This window comes from Taudactylus pleione, unplaced genomic scaffold (assembly GCF_031769625.1).
Source record: "Taudactylus pleione unplaced genomic scaffold, aTauple2 ptg000843l, whole genome shotgun sequence".
Classification (NCBI taxonomy): domain Eukaryota; kingdom Metazoa; phylum Chordata; class Amphibia; order Anura; family Myobatrachidae; genus Taudactylus; species Taudactylus pleione.
The window spans coordinates 2,001,429-2,027,755 of record NW_028285245.1 but is presented as its reverse complement, the minus strand read 5'-3'; the positions used below and the strand labels follow the sequence as shown (position 1 = coordinate 2,027,755).

The following is a 26,327-nucleotide window of genomic DNA, read 5'->3' as shown; positions in this document are numbered from 1 at the left end:
ACTAGTATCCCTCTGTTCACTGATACCACAGACACTAGTACCCCTCTGTTCACTTATACTACAGTCACTAGTAACCCTCTGTTCACTGATACCACAAACACTAGTATTCCTCTGTTCACTGATACCGCAGACACTAGTACCCCTCTATTCACTGATACCACAGACACTAGTTACCCTCCTGTTCACTGATACCACAGACACTAGTACCCCTCTGTTCACTGATACTACAGGCACTAGTATCCCTCTGTTCACTGATACTACAGGCACTTTTACCCTCTGTTCACTGATACCACAGACACTAGTACCCCTCTGTTCACTTATACTACAGTCACTAGTGCCCCTCTGTTCACTGATACCACAGACATTAGTATCCCTCTGTTCAATGATACTACAGACACTAGTACCCCTCTGTTCACTTATACTACAGTCACTAGTACCCCTCTGTTCACTGATACCACAGACACTAGTACCCCTCTGTTCACTGATACCACAGACACTAGTTACCCTCCTGTTCACTGATACTACAGACACTAGTACCCCCTGTTCACTGATACCACAGACACTAGTACCCCTTTGTTCACTGATACCACATACACTAGTATCCCTCTGTTCACTGATACTACAGGCACTTTTACCCTCTGTTCACTGATACTACAGACACTAGTATCCCTCTGTTCACTGATACCACAGACACTAGTATCCCTCTGTTCACTGATACCACAGACACTGGTACCCCTCTGTTCACTGATACTACAGGCACTAGTATCCCTCTGTTCACTGATACTACAGGCACTTTTACCCTCTGTTCACTGATGCCACAGACACTAGTATCCCTCTGTTCACTGATACTACAGACACTAGTACCCCTCTGTTCACTTATACTACAGTCACTAGTAACCCTCTGTTCACTGATACCACAAACACTAGTATTCCTCTGTTCACTGATACCGCAGACACTAGTACCCCACTGTTCACTGATACCGCAGACACTAGTACCCCTCTGTTCACTGATACCACAGACACTAGTACCCCCCTGTTCACTGATACCACAGACACTAGTATCCCCCTGTTCACTGATACCACAGACACTAGTATCCCCACTGTTCACTGATACCACAGACACTAGTATCCCTCTGTTCACTGATACCACAGACACTAGTATCCCCCCTGTTTACTGATACCACAGACACTAGTAACCCTCTGTTCACTGATACCACAGACACTAGTAACCCTCTGTTCACTGATACCACAGACACTAGTACCCCTCTGTTCACTGATACCACAGACACTAGTATCCCCCTGTTCACTGATACCACTGACACTAGTATCCCCCCTGTTCACTGATACCACAGACACTAGTACCTCTCTGTTCACTGATACCACAGACACTAGTAACCCCCTGTTCACTGATATCACAGACACTAGTACCCCTCTGTTCACTGATACCACAGACACTAGTATCCCCCTGTTCACTTATACTACAGTCACTAGTACCCCTCTGTTCACTGATACCACAGACACTAGTATCCCTCTGTTCACTGATACTACAGACAATAGTACCCCTCTGTTCAATGATACTACAGACACTAGTACCCCCTGTTCACTGATACCACAGACACTAGTATCCCTCTGTTCACTGATACTACAGGCACTTTTACCCTCTGTTCACTGATACTACAGACACTAGTATCCCTCTGTTCACTGATACCACAGACACTAGTATCCCTCTGTTCACTGATACCACAGACACTGGTACCCCTCTGTTCACTGATACTACAGGCACTAGTATCCCTCTGTTCACTGATACTACAGGCACTTTTACCCTCTGTTCACTGATGCCACAGACACTAGTATCCCTCTGTTCACTGATACCACAGACACTAGTATCCCTCTGTTCACTGATACCACAGACACTAGTATCCCTCTGTTCACTGATACCACAGACACTAGTACCCCTCTGTTCACTTATACTACAGTCACTAGTAACCCTCTGTTCACTGATACCACAAACACTAGTATTCCTCTGTTCACTGATACCGCAGACACTAGTACCCCTCTGTTCACTGATACCGCAGACACTAGTACCCCTCTGTTCACTGATACTGCAGACACTAGTATCCCTCTGTTCACTTATACTACAGACACTAGTATCCCCCTGTTCACTGATACCACAGACACTAGTATCCCTCTGTTCACTGATACTACAGACATTAGTATCCCCTGTTCACTGATACCACAGACACTAGTACCTCTCTGTTCACTGATACCACAGACACTAGTAACCCCCTGTTCACTGATACCACAGACACTAGTACCTCTCTGTTCACTGATACCACAGATACTAGTAACCCCCTGTTCACTGATACCACAGACACTAGTACCTCTCCGTTCACTGATACCACAGACACTAGTAACCCCCTGTTCACTGATACCACAGACACTAGTATCCCCCTGTTCACTGATACCACAGACACTAGTATCCCCCTGTTCACTGATACCACAGACACTAGTATCCCCCCTGTTCACTGATACCACAGACACTAGTATCCCTCTGTTCACTGATACCACAGACACTAGTATCCCCTCTGTTCACTGATACCACAGACACTAGTAACCCTCTGTTCACTGATACCACAGACACTAGTACCCCTCTGTTCACTGATACCACAGACACTAGTATCCCCCTGTTCACTGATACCACTGACACTAGTATCCCCCCTGTTCCCTGATACCACAGACACTAGTACCTCTCTGTTCACTGATACCACAGACACTAGTAACCCCCTGTTCACTGATACCACAGACACTAGTACCCCTCTGTTCACTGATACCACAGACACTAGTACCCCTCTGTTCACTTATACTACAGTCAGTAGTAACCCTCTGTTCACTGATACCACAGACACTAGTACCCCTCTGTTCACTGATACCACAGACACTAGTATCCCCCCTGTTCACTGATACCACAGACACTAGTAAACCTCTGTTCACTGATACTACAGACACTAGTATCCCCCATGTTCACTTATACTACAGTCATTAGTAACCCTCTGTTCACTGATACCACAGACACTAGTACCCCTCTTCACTGATACAACAGACACTAGTATCCCTCTGTTTACTGATACTACAGACACTAGTACCCCTCTGTTCACTTATACTACAGTCACTAGTAACCCTCTGTTCACTGATACCACAGAAACTAGTACCCCTGTGTTCACTGATACCACAGACACTAGTATCCCCCCTGTTCACTGATACCACAGACACTAGTAACCCTCTGTTCACTGATACTACAGACACTTGTATCCCCCCTGTTCACTTATACTACAGTCACTAGTAACCCTCTGTTCACTGATACCACAGACACTAGTACCCCTCTGTTCACTGATACCACAGACACTAGTATCCCCCCTGTTCACTGATACCACAGACACTAGTAACCCTCTGTTCACTGATACCACAGACACTAGTAACCCCCTGTTCACTGATACCACAGACACTAGTATCCCCCCTGTTCACTGATACCACAGACACTAGTATCCCCCCTGTTCACTGATACCACATCACTAGTAACCCTCTGTTCACTCATACCACAGACACTAGTAACCCTCTGTTCACTCATACCACAGACACTAGTATCCCCCCTGATCACTGATACCACATCACTAGTAACCCTCTGTTCACTGATACCACATCACTAGTAACCCTCTGTTCACTGATACCACATCACTAGTATCCCCCTGTTCACTGATACCACAGACACTAGTACCCCTCTGTTCACTGATACCACATCACTAGTAACCCTCTGTTCACTGATACCACAGACACTAGTATCCCCCTGTTCACTGATACCACTGACACTAGTATCCCCCCTGTTCACTGATACCACAGACACTAGTACCTCTCTTTTCACTGATACCACAGACACTAGTAACCCCCTGTTCACTGATACCACAGACACTAGTACCCCTCTGTTCACTGATACCACAGACACTAGTATCCCCCTGTTCACTGATACCACAGACACTAGTATCCCCCTGTTCACTGATACCACAGACACTAGTACCCCTCTGTTCACTGATACCACAGACACTAGTACCCCTCTGTTCACTTATACTACAGTCACTAGTACCCCTCTGTTCACTGATACCACAGACACTAGTATCCATCTGTTCACTGATACTACAGACACTAGTACCCCTCTGTTCACTTATACTACCGTCACTAGTACCCCTCTGTTCACTGATACCACAGACACTAGTACCCCTCTGTTCACTGATACCACCGACACTAGTTACCCTCCTGTTCACTGATACTACAGACAATAGTACCCCCTGTTCACTGATACCACAGACACTAGTACCCCTTTGTTCACCGATACCACAGACACTAGTATCCCTCTGTTCACTGATACTACAGGCACTTTTACCCTCTGTTCACTGATTCTACAGACACTAGTATCCCTCTGTTCACTGATACCACAGACACTGGTACCCCTCTGTTCACTGATACTCCAGGCACTAGTAACCCTCTGTTCACTGATACCACAAACAGTAGTATTCCTCTGTTCACTGATACCGCAGACACTAGTACCTCTCTGTTCACTGATACCGCAGACACTAGTACCCCTCTGTTCACTGATACTGCAGACACTAGTATCCCTCTGTTCACTTATACTACAGACACTAGTATCCCCCTGTTCACTGATACCACAGAGACTAGTATCCCTCTGTTCACTGATACTACAGACACTAGTATCCCCTGTTCACTAATACCACAGACACTAGTACCTCTCTGTTCACTGATACCACAGACACTAGTATCCCTCTGTTCACTGATACCACAGACACTAGTATCCCTCTGTTCACTGATACCACAGACACTAGTATCCCTCTGTTCACTGATACCACAGACACTAGTATCCCTCTGTTCACTGATACCACAGACACTAGTATCCCCCTGTTCACTGATACCACAGACACTAGTATCCCCCCTGTTCACTGATACCACAGACAGTAGTATCCCCCCAGTTCACTGATACCACAGACACTAGTATCCCCCGTGTTCACTGATACCACATCACTAGTAACCCTCTGTTCACTCATACCACAGACACTAGTAACCCTCTGTTCACTCATACCACAGACACTAGTATCCCCCCTGTTCACTGATACCACATCACTAGTAACCCTCTGTTCACTGATACCACATCACTAGTAACCCTCTGTTCACTGATACCACATCACTAGTATCCCCCTGTTCACTGATACCACAGACACTAGTACCCCCCCTGTTCACTGATACCACAGACACTAGTACCTCTCTTTTCACTGATACCACAGACACTAGTAACCCCCTGTTCACTGATACCACAGACACTAGTACCCCTCTGTTCACTGATACCACAGACACTAGTATCCCTCTGTTCACTGATACCACAGACACTAGTACCCCTCTGTTCACTGATACCACAGACACTAGTACCCCTCTGTTCACTTATACTACAGTCACTAGTACCCCTCTGTTCACTGATACCACAGACACTAGTATCCCTCTGTTCACTGATACTACAGACACTAGTACCCCTCTGTTCACTTATACTACCGTCACTAGTACCCCTCTGTTCACTGATACCACAGACACTAGTACCCCTCTGTTCACTGATACCTCCGACACTAGTTACCCTCCTGTTCACTGATACTACAGACAATAGTACCCCCTGTTCACTGATACCACAGACACTAGTACCCCTTTGTTCACCGATACCACAGACACTAGTATCCCTCTGTTCACTGATACTACAGGCACTTTTACCCTCTGTTCACTGATTCTACAGACACTAGTATCCCTCTGTTCACTGATACCACAGACACTGGTACCCCTCTGTTCACTGATACTACAGTCACTAGTATCCCTCTGTTCACTGATACTACAGGCACTTTTACCCTCTGTTCACTGATGCCACAGACACTAGTATCCCTCTGTTCACTGATACTACAGACACTAGTACCCCTCTGTTCACTTATATTACAGTCACTAGTAACCCTCTGTTCACTGATACCACAAACACTAGTATTCCTCTGTTCACTGATACCGCAGACACTAGTACCCCTCTGTTCTCTGATACCGCAGACACTAGTACCCCTCTGTTCACTGATACTGCAGACACTAGTATCCCTCTGTTCACTTATACTACAGACACTAGTATCCCCCTGTTCACTGATACCACAGACACTAGTATCCCTCTGTTCACTGATACTACAGACACTAGTATCCCCTGTTCACTAATACCACAGACACTAGTATCCCCCCTGGTCACTGATACCACAGACACTAGTATCCCCCCTGGTCACTTATACCACAGACACTAGTATCCCCCCTGGTCACTGATACCACAGACACTAGTATCCCCCCTGGTCACTGATACCACAGACATTTGTACCCCTCTGTTCACTTATACTACAGACACTAGTAACCCTCTGTTCACTGATACCACAGACACTGGTACCCCTCTGTTCACTGATACCACAGACACTAGTCCCCTCTGTTCACTGATACCACAGACACTAGTATCCCTCTGTTCACTGATACCACAGACATTAGTATCCCCCTGTTCACTGATACCACAGACACTAGTATCCCTCTGTTCACTGATACCACAAACACTGGTATCCCCCCTGTTCACTGATACCACAGACACTAGTATCCCCTCTGTTCACTGATACCACATCACTAGTAACCCTCTGTTCACTGATACCACATACACTAGTACCCCTCTGTTCACTGATACCACAGACACTAGTACCCCTCTGTTCACTGATACCACAGAAACTAGTACCCCTCTGTTCACTGATACCACAGACACTAGTATCCCCCCTGTTCACTGATACCACAGACACTAGTAACCCTCTGTTCACTGATACCACAGACACTAGTACCCCTCTGTTCACTGATACCACAGACACTAGTACCCCTCTGTTCACTGATACCACAGACACTAGTCCCCTCTGTTCACTGATACTACAGACACTAGTATCCTTCTGTTCACTGATACCACAGACACTAGTATCCCACTGTTCACTGATGCCACAGACTGTAGTACCCCTCTGATCACTGATACCACAGACACTAGTATCCCTCTGTTCACTGATACCACAGACATTAGTATCCCCCTGTTCACTGATACCACAGACACTAGTATCCCTCTGTTCACTGATACCACAGACACTAGTATCCCCCCTGTTCTCTGATACCACAGACACTAGTATCCCCCTGTTCACTGATACCACAGGCACTAGTATCCCTCTGTTCACTGATACCACAGACACTAGTATCCCCCTGTTCACTGATACCACAGACACTAGTATCCCTCTGTTCACTGATACCACAGACACTAGTATCCCCCCTGTTCACTGATACCACATCACTAGTAACCCTCTGTTCACTGATACCACAGACACTAGTATCCCTCTGTTCACTGATACCACAGACAGTAGTATCCCCCCTGTTCACTGATACCACAGACACTGGTATCCCTCTGTTCACTGATACCACAGACATTGGTATCCCCCTGTTCACTGATACCACAGACACTAGTATCCCTCTTTTCACTGATACCACAAACACTAGTATCCCCCTGTTCACTGATACCACAGGCACTAGTATCCCCCTGTTCACTGATACCACAGACACTAGTATCCCTCTGTTCACTGATACCACAGACACTAGTATCCCCCCTGTTCACTGATACCACAGACACTAGTAACCCTCTGTTCACTGATACCACAGACACTAATATCCCTCTGTTCACTGATACCACAGACAGTAGTATCCCCCCTGTTCACTGATACCACAGACACTAGTATCCCTCTGTTCACTGATACCACAAACACTGGTATCCCCCCTGTTCACTGATACCACAGACACTAGTAACCCTCCTGTTCACTGATACCACATCACTAGTAACCCTCTGTTCACTGATACCAAAAACACTAGTATGCCTCTGTTCACTGATACCACAGACACTAGTATCCCTCTGTTCACTGATACCACAGACTGTAGTACCCCTCTGTTCACTGATACCACAGACACTAGTATCCCTCTGTTCCCTGATACCACAGACATTAGTATCCCTCTGTTCACTGATACCACAGACACTAGTATCCCCCCTGTTTACTGATACCACAGACACTAGTATCCCTCTGTTCACTGATACTACAGACACTAGTACCCCTCTGTTCACTTATACTACAGACACTAGTAACCCTCTATTCACTGATACCACAGACACTAGTACCCCTCTGTTCGCTGATACCACAGACACCAGTATCCCCCCTGTTCACTGATACCACAGACACTAGTAACCCTCTGTTCACTGATACCACAGACACTAGTATCCCCCCTGTTCACTGATACCACAGACACTAGTATCCCCCTGTTCACTGATACCACAGACACTAGTATCCCCCCTGTTCACTGATACCACAGACACTAGTATCCCTCTGTTCACTGATACCACAGACACTAGTATCCCCCTGTTCACTGATACCACAGACACTAGTATCCCCCCTGTTCACTGATACCACAGACACTAGTATCCCTCTGTTCACTGATACCACAGACACTAGTATCCCCCCTGTTCACTGATACTACAGACACTAGTACCCCTCTGTTCACTTATACTACAGACACTAGTAACCCTCTATTCACTGATACCACAGACACTAGTACCCCTCTGTTCACTGATACCACAGACTCCAGTGTCCCCCCTGTTCACTGATACCACAGACACTAGTATCCCTCTGTTCACTGATACCACAGACACTAGTATCCCTCTGTTCACTGATACCACAGACACTAGAATCCCCCCTGTTCACTGATACTACAGACACTAGTATCCCCCTGTTCACTGATAACACAGACACTAGTATCCCCCCTGTTCACTGATACCACAGACACTAGTATCCCTCTGTTCACTGATACCACAGACAATAGTATCCCCCCTGTTCACTGATACCACAGACACTAGTAACCCTCTGTTCACTGATACCACAGACACTAGTAACCCTCTGTTCACTGATACCACAGACACTGGTACCCCTCTGTTCACTGATACCACAGACACTGGTACCCCTCTGTTCACTGATACCACAGACACTAGTCCCCTCTGTTCACTGATACTACAGACACTAGTATCCCTCTGTTCACTGATACCACAGACACTAGTATCCCTCTGTTCACTGATACCACAGACTGTAGTACCCCTCTGTTCACTGATACCACAGACACTAGTATCCCTCTGTTCCCTGATACCACAGACATTAGTATCCCCCTGTTCACTGATACCACAGACACTAGTATCCCTCTGTTCACTGATACCACAAACACTGGTATCCCCCCTGTTCACTGATACCACAGACACTAGTAACCCTCTGTTCACTGATACCACAGACACTAGTACCCCTCTGTTCACTGATACCACAGACACTAGTCCCCTCTGTTCACTGATACCACAGACACTAGTATCCCTCTGTTCACTGATACCACAGACACTAGTATCCCCCTGTTCACTGATACCACAGACACTAGTATCCCCCTGTTCACTGATACCACAGACACTAGTATCCCTCTGTTCACTGATACCACAGACACTAGTATCCCCCTGTTCACTGATACCACAGACACTAGTATCCCCCTGTTCACTGATACCACAGACACTAGTATTCCTCTGTTCACTGATACCACAAACACTGGTATCCCCCCTGTTCACTGATACCACAGACACTAGTAACCCTCCTGTTCACTGATACCACATCACTAGTAACCCTCTGTTCACTGATACCACAGACACTAGTATACCCCCTGTTCACTGATACCACAGACACTAGTAACCCTCTGTTCACTGATACCACAGACACTAGTAACCCTCTGTTCACTGATACCACAGACACTAGTATCCCTCTGTTCACTGATACCACAGACAGTAGTATCCCCCCTGTTCACTGATACCACAGACACTAGTATCCCCCCTGTTCACTGATACCACAGACACTAGTACCTCTCTTTTCACTGATACCACAGACACTAGTAACCCCCTGTTCACTGATACCACATCACTAGTAACCCTCTGTTCACTCATACCACAGACACTAGTAACCCTCTGTTCACTCATACCACAGACACTAGTAACCCCCCTGTTCACTGATACCACATCACTAGTAACCCTCTGTTCACTGATACCACATCACTAGTAACCCTCTGTTCACTGATACCACATCACTAGTAACCCTCTGTTCACTGATACCACATCACTAGTAACCCTCTGTTCACTGATACCACATCACTAGTATCCCCCTGTTCACTGATACCACAGACACTAGTACCCTCCTGTTCACTGATACCACATCACTAGTATCCCCCTGTTCACTGATACCACAGACACTAGTACCCCTCTGTTCACTGATACCACACCACTAGTAACCCTCTGTTCACTGATACCACATCACTAGTATCCCCCTGTTCACTGATACCACAGACACTAGTACCCCTCTGTTCACTGATACCACATCACTAGTATCCCCCTGTTCACTGATACCACAGACACTAGTAACCCTCTGTTCACTGATACCACATCACTAGTAACCCTCTGTTCACTGCTACTACAGACACTAGTACCCCTCTGTTCACTTATACTACCGTCACTAGTACCCCTCTGTTCACTGATACCACAGACACTAGTACCCCTCTGTTCACTGATACCACCGACACTAGTTACCCTCCTGTTCACTGATACTACAGACAATAGTACCCCCTGTTCACTGATACCACAGACACTAGTACCCCTTTGTTCACCGATACCACAGACACTAGTATCCCTCTGTTCACTGATACTACAGGCACTTTTACGCTCTGTTCACTGATGCCACAAACACTAGTATTCCTCTGTTCACTGATACCGCAGACACTAGTACCCCTCTGTTCACTGATACCGCAGACACTAGTACCCCTCTGTTCACTGATACCGCAGACACTAGTACCCCTCTGTTCACTGATACTGCAGACACTAGTATCCCTCTGTTCACTGATACCGCAGACACTAGTACCCCTCTGTTCACTGATACTGCAGACACTAGTATCCCTCTGTTCACTTATACTACAGACACTAGTATCCCCCTGTTCACTGATACCACAGACACTAGTATCCCTCTGTTCACTGATACCACACACACTAGTATCCCCGCTGTTCACTGATACCACAGACACTAGTACCCCTCTTCACTGATACCACAGACACTAGTACCCCTCTGTTCACTGATACCACATACACTAGTATCCCCCTGTTCACTGATACCACAGACACTAGTATCCCCCCTGGTCACTGATACCACAGACACTAGTATCCCTCTGTTCACTGATACCACACACCAGTATCCCCCCTGTTCACTGATACCACAGACACTAGTAACCCTCTGTTCACTGATACCACAGACACTAGTATCCCCCCTGTTCACTGATACCACATCACTAGTAACTCTCTGTTCACTGATACCACAGACACTAGTAACCCTCTGTTCACTGATACCACAGACACTAGTACCCCTCTGTTCACTGATACCACAGACACTAGTACCCTTCTGTTCACTGATACCACAGACACTAGTCCCCTCTGTTCACTGATACTACAGACACTAGTATCCCTCTGTTCACTGATACCACAGACACTAGTAACCCCCTGTTCACTGATACCACAGACACTAGTTTCCCTCTGTTCACTGATACCACAGACACTAGTACCCCTCTGTTCACTGATACCACAGACACTAGTATCCCCCTTTTCAGTGATACCACAGACACTAGTATCACCCTGTTCACTGATACCACAGACACTAATATCCCGCCTGTTCACTGATACCACAGACACTAGTAACCCTCTGTTCACTGATACCACAGACAGTAGTACCCCTCTGTTCACTGATACCACAGACACTAGTACCCCTCTTCACTGATACCACAGACACTAGTATCCCCCTGTTCACTGATACCACAGACACTAGTATCCCCCTGTTCACTGATACCACAGACACTAGTATCCCCCCTGTTCACTGATACCACAGATACTAGTATCCCTCTGTTCACTGATACTACAGACACTAGTACCCCTCTGTTCACTTATACTACAGTCACTAGTAACCCTCTGTTCACTGATACTAAAGACACTAGTACCCCTCTGTTCACTTATACTACAGACACTAGTAACCCTCTGTTCACTGATACCACAAACACTAGTACCCCTCTGTTCACTGATACCACAGACACCAGTATCCCCCCTGTTCACTGATACCACAGACACTAGTAACCCTCTATTCACTGATACCACAGACACTAGTATCCCCCCTGTTCACTGATACCACAGACACTAGTATCCCCCCTGTTCACTGATACCACAGACACTAGTATCCCCCCTGTTCACTGATACCACAGACACTAGTAACCCTCTGTTCACTGATACCACAGACACTAGTAACCCTCTGTTCACTGATACCACAGACACTAGTACCCCTCTGTTCACTGATACCACAGACACTAGTCCCCTCTGTTCACTGATACCACAGACACTAGTATCCCTCTGTTCACTGATACCACAGACACTAGTATCCCTCTGTTCACTGATACCACTGACACTAGTATCCCACTGTTCACTGATGCCACAGACTGTAGTACCCCTCTGTTCACTGATACCACAGACACTAGTATCCCTCTGTTCACTGATACCACAGACATTAGTATCCCCCTGTTCACTGATACCACAGACACTTGTACCCCTCTGTTCACTGATACCACAGACACTAGTACCTCTCTGTTCACTGATACTACAGACACTAGTATCCCTCTGTTCACTGATACCACAGACACTAGTATCCCTCTGTTCACTGATACCACAGACACTAGTATCCCCCCTGTTCACTGATAACACAGACACTAGTATCCCTCTGTTCACTGATACCACAGACACTAGTATCCCCCCTGTTCACTGATACCACAGACACTAGTCCCCTCTGTTCACTGATACCACAGACACTAGTACCCCTCTGTTCACTGATACCACAGACACTAGTACCCCTCTGTTCACTGATACCACAGACACTAGTATCCCCCTTTTCACTGATACCACAGACACTAGTATCCCCCTGTTCACTGATACCACAGACACTAGTATCCCCCCTGTTCACTGATACCACAGACACTAGTAACCCTCTGTTCACTGATACCACAGACACTAGTATCCCCCTGTTCACTGATACCACAGATACTAGTATCCCCCTGTTCACTGATACCACAGACACTAGTATCCCTCTGTTCACTGATACCACAGACACTAGTATCCCTCTGTTCACTGATACCACAGACACTAGTATCCCTCTGTTCACTGATACCACAGACACTAGTATCCCCCTGTTCACTGATACCACAGACACTAGTATCCCTCTGTTCACTGATACCACAGACACTAGTATCCCTCTGTTCACTGATACCACAGACACTAGTATCCCCCTGTTCACTTATACTACAGTCATTAGTAACCCTCTGTTCACTGATACCACAGACACTAGTACCCCTCTGTTCACTGATACCACAGACACTAGTACCCCTCTGTTCACTGATACCACAGACACTAGTATCCCCCTTTTCACTGATACCACAGACACTAGTATCCCCCCTGTTCACTGATACCACAGACACTAGTATCCCCCCTGTTCACTGATACCACAGACACTAGTAACCCTCTGTTCACTGATACCACAGACACTAGTACCCCTCTGTTCACTGATACCACAGACACTAGTATCCCCCTGTTCACTGATACCACAGACACTAGTATCCCCGCTGTTCACTGATACCACAGACACTAGTACCCCTCTTCACTGATACCACAGACACTAGTACCACTCTGTTCACTGATACCACAGACACTAGTAACCCTCTGTTCACTGATACCACAGACACTAGTAACCCCCTGTTCACTGATACCACAGACACTAGTACCCCTCTGTTCACTGATACCACAGACACTAGTATCCCCCTGTTCACTGATACCACAGACACTAGTATCCCCCCTGTTCACTGATACCACAGACACTAGTACCCCTCTTCACTGATACCACAGACACTAGTACCCCTCTGTTCACTGATACCACAGACACTAGTATCCCCCTGTTCACTGATACCACAGACACTAGTATCCCCCCTGGTCACTGATACCACAGACACTAGTGTCCCTCTGTTCACTGATACTACAGACACTAGTGTCCCTCTGTTCACTGATACTACAGACACTAGTACCCCTCTGTTCACTTATACTACAGTCACTAGTAATCCTCTGTTCACTGATACCACAGACACTAGTATCCCCCCTGTTCACTGATACCACAGACACTAGTAACCCTCTGTTCACTGATACTACAGACACTAGTATCCCCCCTGTTCACTTATACTACAGTCACTAGTATCCCCCCTGTTCACTGATACCACAGACACTAGTAACCCCCTGTTCACTGATACTACAGACACTTGTACCCCTCTGTTCACTTATACTACAGACACTAGTAACCCTCTATTCACTGATACCACAGACACTAGTACCCCTCTGTTCACTGATACCACAGACACCAGTATCCCCCCTGTTCACGGATACCACAGACACTAGTAACCCTCTGTTCACTGATACCACAGACACTAGTATCCCCCCTGTTAAATGATACCACAGACACTAGTATCCCCCCTGTTCACTGATACCACAGACACTAGTATCCCCCCTGTTCACTGATACCACAGACACTAGTATCCCTCTGTTCACTGATACCACAGACACTAGTATCCCTCTGTTCACTGATACCACAGACACTAGTAACCCTCTGTTCACTGATACCACAGACACTAGTAACCCTCTGTTCACTGATACCACAGACACTAGTATCCCTCTGTTCACTGATACCACAGACAGTAGTATCCCCCCTGTTCACTGATACCACAGACACTAGTATCCCCCCTGTTCACTGATACCACATCACTAGTAACCCTCTGTTCACTCATACCACAGACACTAGTAACCCTCTTTTCACTCATACCACAGACACTAGTATCCCCCCTGTTCACTGATACCACATCACTAGTAACCCTCTGTTCACTCATACCACATCACTAGTATCCCCCTGTTCACTGATACCACAGACACTAGTACCCCTCTGTTCACTGATACCACAACACTACTAACCCTCTATTCACTGATACCACATCACTAGTAACCCTCTGTTCACTGATACCACAGACACCGGGCATCAGGATAGCAGCACCTCCTGTACCTCCTTTCAGGGCCTAGGTATCAGAGCGTTTATCATGTAGTGGAATATCTGCAGGTGGGTATATTATGTCTGAGGCCGCCTCATGAAACTGTTATATGTCGTGTCCCATCCTGGGAAAGTCACTCCCCATAGTCTCTCAGCTACGTATAGTACCGACTACATAGCACAGGCTCTCTGGCGTTCCCCAGTGTTTGCTCCATCTGGGTGTGTGCTCAAGACTCGGTGCTACCAATGCTGCAGGCAAATGTGAGGATCCTGGGTGTATGTTCAGCTGCGTCCGGCGTGCTGCGTCCTGTGTGCTGCTGTCACTGGAGGTGGTTTCCATTGGGTATGAGATTGCATAGGCAATCGGTGAATAAAGCAAAGCGCTGTCATGCCAAGTACAATACACAGGGGCCTATTTATCATTCAGTATTTATCGGGATGTTCCCTGAAAGCAGCTGTATTCAGGGGCTACCTGCAAATATGACCGTTTACCCAGATGTACCATGGAGGGATCATAGCAGATATCTCCGATATTTGCTTCCATTTCCGACCGCAAAATGCAGTTCCTATAGGTCTCTATGGGGGCTTCTATACACTCGCACTTCCCAAGCTTCCCTAGTAGCATTCCGCTCCTCATTCTGCAGCTCGGCCCTGATGGGTAACGCCATCTACCATCTACACATGGCGTTATCCTATAGTAACCTATGGGCTACTGTTTCACTGATTCTTCTACAGAGGATTCCTCACCGTCCGCCCCAGGGGATGCCTGGCAAGGGAAACATTGTAAATCTGCATGAAAATAACTATCACAGTGTGAATTTATGCAAAATATATTTATCACTTCCGCACTAAAAATGCGGCTTGCGATATATATATCCCACAGTATATCAATCATTTACGGGAACCAGTAGCAGTGGGGTCACCACGCCCAGTCATACAGCCCTATATAGAAGAAGCTATAGTCGCCACTCACTGATGGCGCTGACGCAGGATCTTCCTTTCCTCTACCAGTATAATATCCTCCCGTCCAATGTCTCCCAGCTCCAGCTGGGCTCGCAAAGCCACAGAGTCCACGGGGGCTTCAACAATTGACATAATCGCCACGATCCACCAATCAGCACTGTCCATGCATAACACCCTGGGGACCTGGAGATGACCTCGTTCATGCCTTGCATGTGCGTGCACGAGCCAGTCTGTGCGATTGGAAAGTGATCGCCCGCAGACGGAGCACTACTTTGAGTGACAGCTCCGTTTGTGGGTGGTAACACGGGAAGGTCCATGAAATCGGGGGAGTGGATGTGTGAACGCAGACGTGTCTGAGCGTCAAAACCCTGTTCTTTGGTCGTGCATAATTAACATGGAAGCGTCATAGTACACTTCACCTGGTTGTATTTCAGCCTGTAGTGATCGCAGTGCTTGAGACAGGGTAGGGTCTACCTCAAGGGCTGCGAGCAGCTCCGATGGCTCTCGATGGTTCTGATTAATCACACACTTCCTGGAGATGATGCGTGCTTACACCGGCGTGAGGTCACTCTGCCGTCGCTCTCTAAAGGTGTCCACACACATAGCGACATTTTACACGATTTGGCCAATTTCGACGAATCGTGACGACAAATCGGGTAACGAGCACGATGCCAATGCGCATCCCCGCTCGTCGTACATCGCATCTTCTGATCTGCCGTGCTGTAGGGCAGATTAGCCAATCTGGGATACAATGCATTGGCTGCAAGATAGATCTTTAGTCAGATTGGACATTTTTAACCCCAAATCGTGATCACGACGGCAAGGGAGCTCCCGTGAAAGTTCATGAGGAAATTGGCCATAAAATCGTATCGTGAGGACATCGGTATGTGTGTGGGCACCTTAAGACATAGAGGGCGTCCTTAAGCCTGGCCGTGCGATCACGGAATTTGCATATCCGCCCCCTGACTGCTGCGAGAGAGCGCAGCATAGTGAGCGGGTCTGAATGAGCTCCATGTACGATATAGATGGTGTCACATCAGTACCAGCGATGGAGTCGTCAGCGCGGTTTAACCTTTTATTTCAATGATGAACGGCGGCGTCCTGCTCTCGTCTCTGAAGTGACTGTCGCGTTCTGTCCCCAGGTCTGGCCTCCATCATGAAGCGGCTGCTCTGCAAGTACGACAACCTGTTTGAGATCTCCTTCCCTTACTCCATGGGCTGGCACGGTGCGTGAGTAGGACGGGCAAAGGCCCATCGTGTTGAGAACCTTCTTATGTAGACTTCCAGGTTTAATGACCAGATCTGCAGAATAAATTTCGTGTTTGTGAGGTATTAGTATATTCCCTATAGATAGATATCATAGGCAAACACAGGTGGGGTTTACAGTTGCCTGGAAACCCCCCTCCTTAGCTCACACCATGATGATCACAATAGAAGTAGAATATAATACCGAAGTTGCTTATATTTTAAGATCCCCCTCAGTGTCACAAATGAAATAATTAGCACCACATGTTCATCTTTTACAATGTGTCAGTCAGTAATGACTATACCTGTGCACCAACTAAGAGATCAGGAAAACATGCACTGTTATTGCCGCACTGCTATAGACCATCAATAGGGTCAATTAATAATACCATATAGTAATACACTATTTATTGCATAAGGAGACCAATCTTTAGCTATATATATGCCCAGGGCAGTGCTGGGTGCTACTGCTGCTCCCCCAGACTCCCGGACTTGCTCCCATGCCCTGGAATGGTGCCTGTATGTGACATAAACACATGACCTCAGGCGGGATGGCCGTACCGCCGCATATAACGGCATCACTGCTCCTGTATATGTCAGAATGATTTCATCCCTTCGTATGACGTACATTATAGCTGGATAAATGCTATTTATTATCCTCTTCATGGACTCGCCGCACTTGCTCTATCACCGCGACGCGTTAGTGAAAATGAGACCATGTGACCCGGTCACGTGATTTCATGGAGTCCTGTTACTGTTCTCCCATCTCTTACAGGGGCCCCGACCGGGTGTCATCTCACGGAGGACTGTAGCCACTGGCAGCTGCACGCTCACTATTACCCCCCGCTGCTGCGCTCTGCCTCCGTGCGCAAGTTCATGGTGGGATACGAAATGTTGGCTCAGGCTCAGAGGGACCTGACTCCAGAGCAGGTGAGCGGGCACTGTACTAGGTACACGGCTAGAGGTGCCATCACGCCACTTACATTAATGTCTGATTCCTGTGAGGGCGGGCAGGGAGACGGGCAGCAAGTGGGAGAGGTGGTGAGCGGGCACTGTACTAGGTACACGGCTAGAGGTGCCATCACGCCACGTACATTAATGTCTGATTCCTGTGAGGGCGGGCAGGGAGACCGGCAGCGGGTGGCAGAGGTGGTGAGTGGGCACTGTACTAGGTACACGGCTAGAGGTGCCATCACGCCACGTACATTAATGTCTGATTCCTGTGAGGGCGGGCAGGGAGACGGGCAGCGGGGGCAGAGGTGGTGAGTGGGCACTGTACTAGGTACACGGCTAGAGGTGCCATCACTCCACGTACATTAATGTCTGATTCCTGTGAGGGCGGGCAGGGAGATGGGCAGCGGGGTGGCAGAAGTGGTGAGTGGGCACTGTACTAGGTACACGACTAGAGGTGCCATCACTCCACGTACATTAATTGTCTGATTCCTGTGAGGGCGGGCAGGGAGATGGGCAGCGGGTGGCAGAGGTGGTGAGTGGGCACTGTACTAGGTACACGGCTAGAGGTGCCACCATTCCACGTACATTAATTGTCTGATTCCTGTGAGGGCGGACAGGGAGACGGGCAGAGGTGGTGAGTGGGCACTGTACTAGGTACACGGCTAGAGGTGCCATCACTCCACGTACATTAATGTCTGATTCCTGTGAGGGTGGGCAGGGAGACGGGCAGCGGGTGGCAGATGTGGTGAGTGGGCACTGTACTAGGTACACGGCTAGAGGTGCCATCACTCCACGTACATTAATTGTCTGATTCCTGTGAGGGCGGGCAGGGAGATGGGCAGCGGGTGGCAGAGGTGGTGAGTGGGCACTGTACTAGGTACACGGCTAGAGGTGCCATCACGCCACGTACATTAATGTCTGATTCCTGTGAGGGTGGGCAGGGAGACGGGCAGCGGGTGGTAGAGGTGGTGATTGGGCACTGTACTAGGTACACGGCTAGAGGTGCCATCATGCCACGTACATTAATGTCTGATTCCTGTGAGGGCGGGCAGGGAGATGGGCAGCGGCGGCAGAGGTGGAGAGCGGGCACTGTACTAGGTACACGGCTAGAGGTGCCATCACGCCACGTACATTAATGTCTGATTCCTGTGAGGGCGGGCAGGGAGACGGGCAGCGGGGGCAGAGGTGGTGAGTGGGCAATGTACTAGGTACACGGCTAGAGGTGCCATCACTCCACGTACATTAATGTCTGATTCCTGTGAGGGCGGGCAGGGAGATGGGCATCGGGTGGCAGTGGTGAGTGGGCACTGTACTAGGTACACGGCTAGAGGTGCCATCACGCCATGTATATGTCTGATTCTTGTGAGGGCGGGCAGGGAGACGGGCAGTGGGTGGCAGAGGTGGTGAGTGGGCACTGTACTAGGTACACGGCTAGAGGTGCCATCACGCCACGTACATTAATGTCTGATTCCAGTGAGGGCGGGCAGGGAGATGGGCAGCGGGGGCAGAGGTGGTGAGTGGGCATTGTACTAGGTACACAGCTAGAGGTGCCATCACTCCACGTACATTAATGTCTGATTCCTGTGAGGGCGGGCAGGAAGATGGGCAGCGGGGGCAGAGCAGGTGAGTGGGCACTGCACTAGGTACACGGCTAGAGGTGCCATCACTCCACGTACATTAATGTCTGATTCCTGTGAGGGCGGGCAGGGAGACGGGCATCGGGTGGCAGAGGTGGTGAGTGGGCACTGTACTAGGCACACGGCTAGAGGTGCCATCACTCCACGTACATTAATGTCTGATTCCTGTGAGGGCGGGCAGGGAGACGGGCAGCGGGTGGCAGAGGTGGTGAGTGGGCACTGTACTAGGTACACGGCTAGAGGTGCCATCACGCCACGTACATTAATGTCTGATTCCTGTGAGGGCGGGCAGGGAGATGGGCAGCGGGTGGCAGAGGTGGTGAGCGGGCACTGTACTAGGTACACGGCTAGAGGTGCCATCACTCCACGTACATTAATGTCTGATTCCTGTGAGGGCGGGCAGGGAGATGGGCATCGGGTGGCAGTAGTGGTGAGTGGGCACTGTACTAGGTACACGGCTAGAGGTGCCATCACGCCATGTATATGTCTGATTCCTGTGAGGGCGGGCAGGGACACGGGCAGCGGGTGGCAGAGGTGGTGAGTGGGCACTGTACTAGGTACACGGCTAGAGGTGCCATCACTCCACGTACATTAATGTCTGATTCCTGTGAGGGCGGGCAGGGAGATGGGCATCGGGTGGCAGAAGTGGTGAGTGGGCACTGTACTAGGTACACGGCTAGAGGTGCTATCACTCCACGTACATTAATGTCTGATTCCTGTGAGGGCGGGCAGGGAGATGGGCAGCGGGTGGCAGAGGTGGTGAGCGGGCACTGTACTAGGTACACGGCTAGAGGTGCCATCACGCCACTTACATTAATGTCTGATTCCTGTGAGGGTGGGCAGGGAGACGGGCAGCGGGGGCAGAGGTGGTGAGTGGGCACTGTACTAGGTACACGGCTAGAGGTGCCATCACGCCACTTACATTAATGTCTGATTCCTGTGAGGGTGGGCAAGGAGACGGGCAGCGGGGGCAGAGGTGGTGAGTGGGCACTGTACTAGGTACACGGCTAGAGGTGCCATCACGCCACGTACATTAATGTCTGATTCCTGTGAGGGCGGGCAGGGAGATGGGCAGCGGGGGCAGAGGTGGTGAGTGGGCACTGTACTAGGTACACGGCTAGAGGTGCCATCACGCCACGTACATTAATGTCTGATTCCTGTGAGGGCGGGCAGGGAGACGGGCAGCGGGTGGTAGAGGTGGTGAGTGGGCACTGTACTAGGTACACGGCTAGAGGTGCCATCACTCCACGTACATTAATGTCTGATTCCTGTGAGGGTGGGCAGGGAGATGGGCAGCGGGTGGCAGAGGTGGTGAGCGGGCACTGTACTAGGTACACGGCTAGAGGTGCCATCACGCCACTTACATTAATGTCTGATTCCTGTGAGGGTGGGCAGGGAGATGGGCAGCGGGGGCAGAGGTGGTGAGCGGGCACTGTACTAGGTACACGGCTAGAGGTGCCATCACGCCATGTATATGTCTGATTCCTGTGAGGGCGGGCAGGGAGACGGGCAGCGGGTGGCAGAGGTGGTGAGTGGGCACTGTACTAGGTACACGGCTAGAGGTGCCATCACTCCACGTACATTAATGTCTGATTCCTGTGAGGGCGGGCAGGGAGACGGGCATCGGGTGGCAGTAGTGGTGAGTGGGCACTGTACTAGGTACACGGCTAGAGGTGCCATCACGCCATGTATATGTCTGATTCCTGTGAGGGCGGGCAGGGAGACGGGCAGCGGGTGGCAGAGGTGGTGAGTGGGCACTGTACTAGGTACACGGCTAGAGGTGCCATCACTCCACGTACATTAATGTCTGATTCCTGTGAGGGTGGGCAGGGAGACGGGCAGCGGGTGGTAGAGGTGGTGAGTGGGCACTGTACTAGGTACACGGCTAGAGGTGCCCTCACGCCACATACATTAATGTCTGATTCCTGTGAGGGCGGGCAGGGAGATGGGCAGCGGGTGGCAGAGGTGGTGAGCGGGCACTGTACTAGGTACACGGCTAGAGGTGCCATCACGCCACTTACATTAATGTCTGATTCCTGTGAGGGTGGGCAGGGAGACGGGCAGCGGGGGCAGAGGTGGTGAGTGGGCACTGTACTAGGTACACGGCTAGAGGTGCCATCACGCCACTTACATTAATGTCTGATTCCTGTGAGGGTGGGCAGGGAGACGGGCAGCGGGGCAGAGGTGGTGAGCGGGCACTGTACTAGGTATACGGCTAGAGGTGCCATCACTCCACGTACATTAATGTCTGATTCCTGTGAGGGCGGGCAGGGAGACGGGCAGCGGGGCAGAGGTGGTGAGTGGGCACTGTACTAGATACATGGCTAGAGGTGCCATCACGCCATGTATATGTCTGATTCCTGTGAGGGCGGGCAGGGAGACGGGCGGGAGAAGTGGTGAGTGGGAACTGTACTAGATACACAGCTGTAGGTGCCATCACTACACGTACATTAATGTCTCCTGTAATACTGATTCCTGTGAGGATGGGCAATGAGACCGCCAGCGGGTGGCAGAGGCGGTGGGTGGGTGGAGGGTGAGGTGTGGATGACCCCATACTGTAAGATATATACTTCCTGTCTCTGTCACATATGTATTGCTGTGATGTGTAATATACATATATGTTATACCGGCAGGCAGCGGAACGGCTCAGGAATCTGCCTGAAGAACATTACAAGCTGCGGAGATCAGAGGAGGCGCAGGGGGCGGAGACTGAGTAACACTTACTGCCTGTACTGGTGAAACTGCTTCCCCGCCCGAATACAGCAAGGAATACCTTCTGGCAGCCCAGGACACACTCTGTGCACCAGCGTGTGAAGAGCATATGAGTGACACACGTGTATAGGAACATTCTTAGCAATTTCTCTGCAATTATTCCATTGGATGATCTGGTCACTTATTTCATAACAAAGTGTGTATGTATGTATGTATGTATGGCGTATGTATGTATGGTGTATGTATGTATGTATGATACCTGTGTGTATGATGTCTGTGTGTATGTATAGTGTCTGTACAGTATGTATGGTGCCTGTATGTATGGTGTATGTACAGTATGTATGATGCCTGTATGTATGATGTCTGTGTGTATGTATAGTGTCTGTACAATATGTATGGTGTATGTACAGTATGTATGATGCCTGTATGTATGGTGTATGTACAGTATGTATGATGCCTGTGTGTATGTATAGTGTCTGTACAGTATGTATGATGCATGTATGTATAGTGTCTGTACAATATGTATGGTGCCTGTATGTACAGTATGTATGGTGCCTGTATGTATGGTGTATGTACAGTATGTATGATGCCTGTATGTATGATGTCTGTGTGTATGTATAGTGTCTGTACAATATGTATGGTGTATGTACAGTATGTATGATGCCTGTATGTATGGTGTATGTACAGTATGTATGATGCCTGTGTGTATGTATAGTGTCTGTACAGTATGTATGATGCATGTATGTATAGTGTCTGTACAATATGTATGGTGTATGTACAGTATGTATGATGCCTGTATGTATGGTGTATGTACAGTATGTATGATGCCTGTGTGTATGTATAGTGTCTGTACAGTATGTATGATGCCTGTATGTATAGTGTCTGTACAATATGTATGGTGTATGTACAGTATGTATGATGCCTGTATGTATGGTGTATGTACAGTATGTATGGTGCCTGTATGTATAGTGTCTGTACAGTATGTATGATGCCTGTATGTATGGTGTCTGTACAGTATGTATGGTGCCTGTATGTATGGTGTATGTACAGTATGCATGGTGCCTGTATGTATGGTGTATGTACAGTATGCATGGTGCCTGTGTGTATGTATAGTGTCTGTACAGTATGTATGGTGCCTGTATGTATGGTGTATGTACAGTATGCATGGTGCCTGTATGTATGGTGTATGTACAGTATATATGATGCCTGTATGTATAGTGTCTGTACAGTATGTATGATGCCTGTATGTATAGTGTCTGTACAGTATGTATGATGCCTGTATGTATAGTGTCTGTACAATATGTATGGTGTATGTATGATGCCTGTATGTATAGTGTCTGTACAGTATGTATGATGCCAGTATGTATGGTGTCTGTACAGTATGTATGATGCCTGTATGTATGGTGTCTGTACAGTATGTATGATGCCTGTATGTATAGTGTATGTACAGTATGTATGATGCCTGTATGTATAGTGTCTGTACAGTATGTATTATGCCTGTATGTATGATGCCTGTATGTATGGTGTATGTACAGTATGTATGATGCCTGTATGTATGATGTCTGTGTGTATGTATAGTGTCTGTACAATATGTATGGTGCATGTATGTATGGTGTATGTACAGTATGTATGATGCCTGTATGTATGATGCCTGTGTGTATGTATAGTGTCTGTACAGTATGTATGATGCATGTATGTATGGTGCATGTATGTATGTATGGTGTATGTACAGTATGTATGATGCCTGTATGTATGATGCCTGTGTGTATGTATAGTGTCTGTACAGTATGTATGATGCATGTATGTATGGTGTCTGTACAGTATGTATGATGCCTGTACAGTATGTATGATGCCTGTATAGTATGTATGATGCCTGTATGTATGGTGTCTGTACAGTATGTATGATGCCTGTATGTATGGTGTCTGTATGTATGGTGTCTGTACAGTATATATGATGCCTGTATGTATAGTGTCTGTACAGTATGTATGATGCCTGTATGTATAGTGTCTGTACAGTATGTATGATGCCTGTATGTATAGTGTCTGTACAATATGTATGGTGCATGTATGTATGTATGATGTCTGTACAGTATGTATGGTGCCTGTATATGTATGTATAATGCCTGTATATGTATGTATGATGCCTGTATGTATGGTGTCTGTGTGTATGGTGTCTGTACAGTATGTATTGTGTCTGTACAGTATGTATGATGCCTGTATGTATGATGCCTGTATGTATGTATGTAGCCTGTGTGACTTTGCTGCCTGTACAGTATGTATCAGTCTGAGTAATGATGGCGTTGTGGCATTTGCCAGTGCATGGACTGGAGCTTTGTCTCAGGACCGTACTGGAAGATCCAGGTTTCACCACAAATAATAACTTTATCTAAAAAATGTGAATCTGCTTGAAGTTGTTCCAAAATGTCTCTACAAATTTTGATGACCTTTCTGCTCGGCAGCGAGAAGCCTGGGGACCATCTTAGCACAAACTTTTGTCATGTTAAGAGCTTTATGTAAAACTTTCCTGAGCATTTCCTTGTAGATGTTATTTACCATTTACAGTCAGGTGCATAAATATTGGGACATTGACAGAATTTTCATATTTTGGCCTCTATTCACCACCACAATGGCTTTGAAATGAAACAAACAAGATGCGCTTTACCTGCAGACTTTCAGATTTAATTTGAGGGTAATTACATTAAAATCAGGTGAACGGTGTAGGAATTACAACTGTTTCTATATGTGCCGCCCACTTTTTACGGGGCCAAAAGTAATGGGACTATCAACTCAAAAGCTATTCCATGGACAGGTGTGGGCTATTCCCTCGTTATTTCATTATCAATTAAGCAGGTAAAAGGTCTGGAGTTGATTCTAGGTGTGACATTTGCATTTGGAATCAGTTGCTGTCGACTCTCAATATGAGATCCAAAGAGCTGTCACTATCAGTGAAGCCATCATTAGGCTGAGAAATCAAAACAAACCCATCAGAGAGCTACCAAAAACATTAGGTGTGGCCAAATCAACTGTTTGGAACATTCTTAAAAAGAAAGAACGCACCGGAGAGCTCAGCAACACCAAAAGACCCGGAAGACCACGGGAAACAACTGTGGTGGATGACAGAAGAATTATTTCTACTTCAGGGTCCATAGGGGGTCCACAGGGTTGACCTTGGGGTATAGCTGGATCTGGATCCACGGGCACCACACAGTTAAAGCTTTGCTGCTCCCAGGATGCACTTGGGTCCGTCCTAATCTATACCCCGCCCCCGACCACAGGCACCTCAGTTTTAGTTGGTGCCCGGCCGGAGTCGGGTCACCCTGGGCAGTGGGGCTGCATAAGCAGCCCCTAAGCTTTATTTAAATTTTTTTCAAAAAGATTTTATTTCTACTTCAGGGTCCATAGGGGGTCCACAGGGTTGACCTTGGGTTATAGCTGGATCAGGATCCATGGGCACCACACAGTTAAGCTT

The 26,327-nt window shown here is 48.0% G+C and overlaps 1 protein-coding gene across 1 annotated transcript in view; it reads left to right on the top strand.

Annotated features, from left to right (window-relative positions):
* Positions 1-25,391, top strand: part of GALT (galactose-1-phosphate uridylyltransferase) — a 79,205-nt gene extending 53,814 nt beyond the window's left edge. The window contains exons 9-11 of the mRNA XM_088458610.1: positions 17,453-17,536; positions 18,331-18,485; positions 22,780-25,391. Coding sequence (XP_088314736.1) covers positions 17,453-17,536; positions 18,331-18,485; positions 22,780-22,863 — 323 coding nt within the window. The 3' untranslated portion in view covers positions 22,864-25,391. The remainder of the gene's footprint in view (positions 1-17,452; positions 17,537-18,330; positions 18,486-22,779) is intronic.
* Positions 25,392-26,327: the final 936 nt, after the last annotated feature.